Source organism: Micropterus dolomieu, linkage group LG23, assembly GCF_021292245.1.
Source record: "Micropterus dolomieu isolate WLL.071019.BEF.003 ecotype Adirondacks linkage group LG23, ASM2129224v1, whole genome shotgun sequence".
Taxonomy (NCBI): Eukaryota; Metazoa; Chordata; class Actinopteri; order Centrarchiformes; family Centrarchidae; genus Micropterus; species Micropterus dolomieu.
Window position 1 is genome coordinate 29,947,249 of NC_060172.1, and position 9,110 is coordinate 29,956,358.

General features: G+C 41.5%; 2 protein-coding genes across 3 annotated transcripts in view; both read right to left on the reverse strand.

Moving 5' to 3' along the window:
* The window catches only part of ruvbl2 (RuvB-like AAA ATPase 2), an 8,538-nt gene extending 8,010 nt beyond the window's left edge, over positions 1-528 (reverse strand). The window contains exon 1 of the mRNA XM_046041047.1: positions 427-528. The gene's annotated coding sequence lies outside the window, so the exon portion shown is untranslated. The remainder of the gene's footprint in view (positions 1-426) is intronic.
* Positions 529-3,412: 2,884 nt separating this feature from the next.
* ftr83 (finTRIM family, member 83) lies at positions 3,413-8,651 on the reverse strand. Of its 2 annotated transcripts, none has more exons than XM_046040377.1 (7): positions 8,033-8,651; positions 7,448-7,543; positions 7,028-7,261; positions 6,524-6,683; positions 6,317-6,373; positions 5,479-5,547; positions 3,413-4,288 (listed from the first exon to the last, which is right to left on the reverse strand). In XM_046040377.1, the coding sequence occupies exons 1-7, from the start codon at positions 8,606-8,608 to the stop codon at positions 3,762-3,764; spliced, it is 1,719 nt and encodes a 572-aa protein (XP_045896333.1). In that variant the 5' UTR covers positions 8,609-8,651; the 3' UTR covers positions 3,413-3,761. The 2 variants fall into 2 exon arrangements, with proteins under 2 accessions (XP_045896333.1, XP_045896334.1); XM_046040378.1 differs by lacking the exon at positions 3,413-4,288 and adding an exon at positions 4,701-4,788.
* Between the last annotated feature and the right edge of the window lie 459 nt (positions 8,652-9,110).

Here is a 9,110-nt window from a genome sequence, read left to right on the forward strand (position 1 = left end):
AACTAACAGTCGGTTGTCATAGTGACAGCTGCAACGCAACCCACAACACAATGGGCGAGCGTTTACCACCTTTTTGTGGCTTTTAGTCATATATGTCTTTTTTTTTATAAAACACTCATCACAGTTGGGCATGAGTTAAAGTCAAATGGCATGCGGGATCCACAAATCTTACCAGCTATCTTCTCGACAGCGCTAGCACAGCAAAGTATAATGCTAACGCTAGCTAATGTTATGTTAGCAAACTAGCTAGCACCATTGATTGGTTTTCTGTCTTTAGCAACAGCTATTATAACGTTACACCGGCGAAGATCTGATACTAGAGCTAATAGCAATAATTCAAACGATAGTAAACATGCTACGATATCAGGGTGTGAAAGACCAAGGTCTAAAGTATTTATTACAGTTATCGTATGAACCAAAACTCACCTGTGCAGCCACACTTGTGAAAATGTGAGAATGCGGCGCTTCTTTCTGATAGTGCGCAGGGTAATTGTGTCCGTGTGAAACAAGTCCTTCTTTTTCGATATAAGCTTTGAGGTTGACTGCCCTCTAACGTTCCATGGTTGGTAAGTGTGTGTGTGTGTGTGTGTGTGTGTGTGTGTGTGTGTGTGTGTGTGTGTGTGTGTGTGTGTTTATGAAATTACAACTACTAACGTTAATTGTGTAGATTTCCCGAAGAAGTGTATGTACCTGTATTTAACTTCTTCATTCGAACAGACCATGTCTCCCGTTGTCCAAATTAAAAATAACTGTATCTAAAAACTAAATAAAATATGTCATTAAGTAGCCTATATGAAGGGTTTCCTTTAACTCTTGGTGGTGCAAAATGACAGCGTATGCAATCACTTGACATTAAACTTACAAAACATATACCCTACAGAGATATAGGTAATAGCGTGACTTGTTATTTTAAGTAACCAATCCTACAATCAGTAGCCTCTGGTCTGTGTTTGCGATGTCTAAGCCTACTTAGTCTAGGTAAACTGGACCAGTACTGTCTAGCCAATGAACATACAGGGGGATACATGGGATATACTGTATATGTTTTTCCAGAGTGCAGAGTGCGGTGCTGTTTACATTTCCCACTAGAGGTCGCAAGGCTCACAGGTGATTTTACAGATTTAAGAATTTCTGTGCAAAACAGCTACAACAGCCAAAGTTACAGCAAATTGACCCTGACGCCTGACTGGTCACCAGATACATCTGGACAATTTAGGGAATTAATATTCTGCATTTTGCCAGCAGTAGATTCTTTTAAATATATAAAATATAAATATTTTATAAAATATAAATATTTTATATATAAAAATTTAAAAAAAAAAAAAAACATAACATCATACATCAGCAAATGTGTTGATGATGTGGTGATCTCTAAGACAATAAAATCCTTACATAAGCAGAAAGGTTGGATAAATGGACAACACTCTGCAATTGGATTTTGGACTTCCTCCCTAACATACCCCAAATAGTTCAGATTGACGATCACCTTCTCCACTCTAACACCAGAGCTCCTCATGGCTATGTGCTCAGCCCCCTCCTGTTCGTGCTGTACACCACCAACTACATCCCCCGACATGGAGAGAAATTTGTTGTGAAGTCTGCAGGTGACATCACCATCATCGGCCGGATTTCAAACAACGATGAGATATATATTGGGAGGAGATCGACAATCACACTGAGTGGTGCACAGAGAACAGCCTACTGCTCAACGTCAGCAAAACCGAGGAGCTGATCTATGATTTTAGGAAAAAGAAGGAGAAGACGCAAACTCCTGTCTACATCAGTAGAGCTGAGGTGGAGCAGGTGAACAGTTTTCGGTTTCTGAGAATCAGCATCAAAGAGAATCTGGCACTGTCATCTAAAATCTCCACGCTGGTGTAGAAAGCTCAAAAACCCAGCACCTGTTCACCCTGCTGCCTTCTGGAAAGATATACAGAAGCATTTACTGTCATACCACCAGACTACAGAGCAGCTTCTTCCATAAGGCTGTGGTACTCCTCAATTCATCCTCAGCACAGCTCCACCTTTCAAATAGTTTTATTTCTAGGGTTTAAAATGTTCACTCATCTACTGTATATCATATTTGGATATACAGTTTGTTTTGTGAGTAGCATAAAGGGAACTTCAACATAATCTTGTTATATAACCTTGTGTTGTAAAATGATAAATTAATCTACCTTGTACCTTTGTAATGCATGTCTGAAACCTGTCTTTCAGAGCGCCCCCCTTGTTCAGAGAAATTGTGGAAAATGTAATTCCAGAGATTAAATGTCATTGAACAATGTCAAACCTGACTAGCTGACCATAACCTTAAGGATTCTGGAGGAGTTTTTCATATCCTCTCTATTTTATCTTCAAAGTGTTCCCTTGAGGCTGCAGTTTTAGGATTCCACAAACTCACTTCACAAGAGAAGGATACTGAAAGTTACAGAGCCTTTGTTTGTCAGTGTCACCAGCTGTGATGTTTCCTGGTGTCTAATCATTGGCTTGCATTTTGTGTTCTGTCCTATATAAGTGAGCTGTTTGATGTTCATGGCAAGTTTCGGTTGAACTGTTAATATCAAGTAGAAACTAAAGGAGATTATGGTTAAAAGGGTCGGATATGGGAAAATGTCACTGACAACACACATAAAAAACATGCTTTGTCATTATTCTAGTTCCAGACCTCTAATATTCTGCCAGTGAAATTAGTTTCTTCTCCTACAATAATCAAGTGGAACCACTTTTACAGCTATTTCTGTAAAGAAAAAAAAAATGCAAACTCACTAATGCCTCAGTAAATACTGTAACTGTCTGAGTCCAGACGTTTAATGAGTAACACAATGATAAAGATCTTTAGAGCCGGACTTAGTTCAGCATTCCACAAACATTTAAAACTGCAGCTAGATGAGGTCCAACCATCTGTGAACCCATCAGTCACACCTCACCTACTCCTGCATAGCTCCTTCCAAACCTCTCAGACCTCCACAAAACCAACACTGCTGTTCACAGACAAAGCCAGATTAATTTATTCTCTCATTCTTGAACTGTCTCACAACAGATGCATTTTGCTTAAGTTATTTTGAATGTTGGTGGTATTACAAATGCAAACACATTTTATTGGTCTTGAGGCATGCATGGTACATGTGGTTTGGGATCTTACTGACCAGCAAACTGGAACATAGAGTTCTTAACTGCTGTTAAAGCTGTCATGCATTCTATAAACCTAATTGCCTGTGACTGCCTTCAGTTTTTCTTTTTAGAGGATAGCATTGCATCTGATTAGGTAAAGCTTGAATGAATGAATGAACTGTTTTCTTCCATCCCAAGCTTCAAATGTTAGTGTGCGGCACGCAGGCTGAGAGGTTATTAGCCTGTGGAGACAAAGTTTGCAGCAGTATGAAGTAAAAATGTAACAGCATATCACAGTTCATCCTTGTTATAAAATGTTTATTGATTAAATAAGTCATATAAATGATCAAATGGCACATTTCAATCAAGTAAAGTCTTCATTATGTCACATGATAATGTAAATGCTCATTCACTTTGAACACCTGATTGAAGTCAATTTGCAGAATGTTCACAGTCATCAAGAACAGTTCCCCTGATACTCAACACATGCTGGATATAGTCCAAAAACAAACAACAAAGTATCAAATCTTATAAAAGAATTATAACAGAGGATTATAATGTAGGAGTAAGACAATGTGAAGTAATGTTTTTGTTCTGTATATCAATTACAAAATTGAATCACAGTTGATCATTGCAGGCGTGTTATATGATTACAGCTGGATGAGGGTGATGGCTGACTCGTACCAAACCCAGAAGCCTGGATAGACAGCCTCACTAAAGGAGGCCTTGAAGCGATGAATGAGAGACATGGTCTTCCCTACACTGTAGAAAGAGAGGGTACCCCCGGTGTGGTCTAGGAACACCCCTATACGTGATGCGTAGGGTGCGTTGATCTCGATCTGGTCTTTGTTGTGGCGGGCTGAATAGCTGGAATCAGAGCAGAAGAGGCTCCAAGACTTGCGGTTGTAGCCAATGCGGCAGGTGTCTCCGTAGCCCGTCCTTTTGATGCCTTTGTAGGTGACTCCGATAGCAGCCCCCTCACCGCTCCAGTCAACCTCCCAGTAGTAAGCTCCTCCAGAGAGAGCCTCCATACACAGGACCTGGGGCAGGGAGTCGAACCTGGCAGGGTTGTCACCGTAGGACTGGGGGTCTCTCTTTAGGGCAGCTTTCCTATTCCCTCGAGACACGTAGAGCTGTCTGTAGGCTGTGTTTGGGTCCAGAGTCAGCTGGCAAGCATCTAGGAGGAAAGGTCGAACATTTACTTCACAAAAGGAAGCATTTACTAAATTTGTTTGGGATAAATGTAAATGAGGAAACCCAAGTTGGACAAAGTCTCCATTTAACAGCATTTGAAAGCACCCCTCACCATTACACCACCATTTTAACTAAATTCTGCTATAACAAGATTTGAAAGTAAAGTGGGAGAGCCTCTGACTGGACACAAATGTTACATTCATCCACAGCAATTGCTATATATGTCAGAGGTCACACGCCTCTGAAGAACACTAGGGGTTAAGTGTCTTGCTCAGGGACACATTGGTGGGTGTGTCACAGTGGGAATTGAACCCAGGTCTCTCACATCAAAGGCATGTGCCTTATCCACTGCTCCACCACCACCTCACACATCACAATGATCCCAGGGGTTAGATATCACCTGCCTGCTGTATGCCTCCACCTCTACGGGTCACAGTTGGTGGGACACCCGGTGGCCTCGGCTAGATCTGCCCGGCCTATTATCTGGAATGCCAGAGGTATCAACACTGTTTGTGAGTTTTACCCCAAACAGAAGTCCATCTAATAAAGTGCATCTTTAACTGTAACTGAAAGGTGTGACTCAAATCCTTTGAACCCCAACTCTGGTGACCTTAAAGACTAAAAGCTGTTTGTTTGTTTTTTGTTAGATATTAGTGAAAACTGGCACCAGACAATTTGACTAAAACTATATTATATTATATTAATATTCTTATAATAGTAGAAAAAAAAAATCATGCATTTTCAAAGGATGATCACTCAGAGTGAAAGTGAAATACAATGATTGTCCTGAATGACAATAATTATATTTTAATGTATATTGAAGTTTTTGTTAATTGCTTTGGTTGTAATGTGACTAGTTATTGAACATCAGCTTTTTCATGCACTCAGTTTAAACATCGAGGGAGCACTTGTGAACTGTGAACTGAAGTAAAATCACAAAGCTGTGTACGTGCCAGCTCATATATGATATATATAAGTCAATCACAGTCTCTGTCAACACTGTAGCACATATATACAGTAGGTCCAAATATCAGATTTTGCGGTCTGCCACAGGGTCTGACAGAGAACCTCATCAGAGCCTAATGTTCCTCATACAGTAAAATGATTGGGGATCTGTGGGTTCGGTGTCAGTGCAGAAAACAAGAAAACAGAATCAGAGAAGCTGAGACTCACATTTCAGGAAATCGTCCCTGTGCTGAGGTTCCTGGACTGGTAGAGACTTGTACATGACAGCTTCCTCACCTTTGAAAGTAAAGACAATCATATCAGAAATAGTGCCAGTGACATAATGCATTATAATGCTTTGAACGATCTAGAATTACTTTCTAGTACATCGTGCTGTTTATTAATCACAGAAAATGAATCAAAAATAACAGCACAATACATGGATTACCCCTATGAAGACTAATACACTGTCAACCCAAACAGAACCACTAACTTGTAAAGACACTAAAAAAACCCCACTACCATTAAAATCTATTGCATAGTTGATCCAACTGAAAACCGTTTGATTCAAAGTAACCTAGTGTGGCTCAACATTTCTGAGTAAACACCGCAAGTTCAATAACTATTTTTAATAGTACTTTCTTGTAAGTGTAGAAAACCGGTGTGAAGTGGGCAGTGGTGATATTATTGTTATATTAACCCAAATACTGTGACTGTACATAACATCTCGAAATCCTGATCCGGACTGACCAGAGCAGAACATGCAACTTCTATTTAAGACGAGTGTGCTAATGTGAACTCGCTGGCAGTTTGACATCCTAATCAAAGTAAACATTTAACCATGCGGCAGCTGAGTGACCTCAGGCTATGCTTTAATGAATATTATGCTCCAGCCATGACCAAGCACTAAACAGGATTGCACAAAGCCCTGTTGAGGACAAGGGACATTTAACTTTTCCCGGTCAAATTATGCTTAACTTTCATTTTGTGTCAAAAGCATTTCTAAATGCTGTAGCTGTGTTGGCTTTATGGATTGTCTGACAGAATTAGTACTATTATTACTCACTTTTAATTGACCGTCTCTTCTTGGATTCATCCAGTTGACAGAAGGTCATTTTGTTAACTGCAAAAATACAAGATGAATGAGTTAACATGGTTACAGCTGTATATGTTTATAACATGTTCAGATTGATACCAGAGGAACAATTCAAAATCATTTTGTGTTTTTCTGTGTTTTTGAACAGCACGTTCTTGATGCTGGCTCTCCACTCACCTGTCTTGGCTACCTTAACCAGTTCCTCATTGCTGAATTCATTCAAGTGCTGTTTCATCTCAGAGACGGCCTTATTGACCGGGCCAAAGTTGAAGTAAGGGTTGACGGTCACTGAAGGCAACTCCTCAGCCTCATTCTGGGCTATCAGCATGTGGTAGCTCTAATAAGGAAAAAACAGCAATGCAGCTATGAAGAGGGAAACTTTAAATTAGTTTTTGTTGTGCACCATGCAGTACATTTGTGGTGTAATGCATGGTACATTAACTGGTACACATTTACACTTGAAATTAGCAGTGAGATGCAGAATAGGACTATATTTTATATGGTGTACTACATATGATGTTTTTTGCAACACAAGCGATTAACTGGTGACCCGTCCAGGTCTAAACTTGATAGGATAGGCGCTAGCCCTCTGCCACCCTGCGCAGGTCAGCTGGATGGTGCTATTGTGCTTTTGTCATATTGAGATGGTGGCACTGACTCTTTTGAGAGGCTGTCAGTTACCTGGATGAAGTGGATGTGGTCCTCAGTGCGGGACAGCTGGGTGATCTCATTGTCTCTCCTCTTCAGGTCCGCAATCTCATGGCCCAGACGCTCCATGTGGCCCTCTGCACTGTTGAGTGCGGCTCGCTTGTTGGAAGAGATCAGCTTGGTCATCTCTTGCTGCATCCTCTCAATGGAGCGCATCATGTCGCCAAACATCTTCTCGCATTCCTGCAGTGCTCTCTGGGCTGAACTCTGCACAGGAAACACGCACATGTGCCATTAATCAACGGCGTCACACTGGTTATACCAGCACACCGAGAGCAGCTGTCGTCACTCCTACATGAAGGAATGTTGTCTCTGTAGTTAACATTAACTTTTCATTCAATCCGTATGGGTTGGTCTGGTCTTATCTGTCTAATGGATGATGGTTGCACAAACCTTGAGTGAGTCCACTGCTTGTTTTAGTTCCTCCATCTGCTTGAGTCGGTCGTGAATCTTTTCCTGGATCTCAGCCTGGGTGGCGCCCAGCCTTTGCTACGAGTAACACAACAGACATTGTTAATGGTAATGACAGCAATTCCAAGATACAGAAACTCAGACTGACAAAATTGTCTAATCAAGATTTACTTGATGCCTTTGTAGGTAACAAGATAACATAAAAAAACATCAAGATAACTTAATAATAATAATGTAAGGGTCAAAGTTGACACTGGAAGCTGTACTTGCTGATAGCAGTCTTGTTTTCATATGGGCGGGTGCTTGAGGGGTTGGCTTAAGGGCTTGTTTCATCTATTGTAAAAGGCTCTGTCATGCACCTGCCACCATGACACTAGGTAAAGAACCTTGATATGTATGTCTCACCATAGACTCACAAAAGACAAAGGTTTTGAGAACGTTAAACAATATTTGTCATGCTGAGCAAACCACATTTTAACATTCTTACGACGCTTGTTGCTCAGCTTGTGACAGTCTGCAAAACCTGCGTCGTCACTTTGAATTTGAAGCGTTTGAAGCGTTACTTACTTGTTCCTCTGACCTCTCCTGCTCAGCAGACACCATATCGTGACCTTTGTGCTCTTTCACCGTACACAGCACGCAGATACACATCTGGTCAGTGCGACAGAACAGCTCCAGACCCTTCTGATGCTGGGGGCAGATTTGTCTGTCCAGGTGGCCGATTTCATCCACCAGCTTGTGCCTTTTAAAAGTGGCTGACTCAAAGTGGGGCTTGAGATGTTTCTCACAGTAGTGGGCCAGACACATCAGGCAGGACTTGATGGCTTTGTGCTTCTTGCCAACACAGATGTCACAACCTACGTCCTGGGGTCCTGCGTAGTTGTAGTCAGGGGACGGAGGTGGAGGTGGAAAGGAGTCGCTGTTTCGTTGGATGGTGGACTGCCGGGAGCCTCCCATGCGCCTCGGGGTGGGCCGCTTGCTGTAGCTGACCTTGCACTGTGGGCAGAGGTACGAGCCCGTGTGGTCAGCATGGTCCCAGTATGTCTTCAGGCAAATGGAGCAGAAGATGTGGCCACACGGGATGGACACGGCATCCCTGAGGTATTCCTTACACAGGTAGCAGGTGTCCTGCTCAAACGACATGGAGACAGTTTAGTGCTGTTCCCTCTAATGCAGTGAAGATGCCGCGAAGACAGGCAGTGACCTGTGTCAGCACAGTGGCAAAGTGAGCTCACAGGTGCAACGGACGCAAGTTATATAGAGTAAACAGAGAGGGAGGCTAAACTGGTTAAGCCGAAACCAATAAAACAAGGGTGGGGCCAGAAAAGTACACAGTAAATGCCTCCACTGGTTACAGAATGAAAGCAGAATGAATCGAATGTGTGACCGTAAGATACAAGTTTTGGCCATGGTATGTATGTATGTCATTTCTAAATGTTTTATTTTATTTTATTTAGAACACTGTAAAAAATAATATAAAATAAAAGGACAATATAGGCCTTAAGGTTTTAATACATTTTTGAGCAGGAAAGGGCTGAAAACAACATTAAAAGTACAGTTATACAACAATGTTGAGTATGCCATCAATGAGTATTTTCATCCCAGAAATACATTCAAAAGTAGGCCTCTATGAAACAATAGTGCG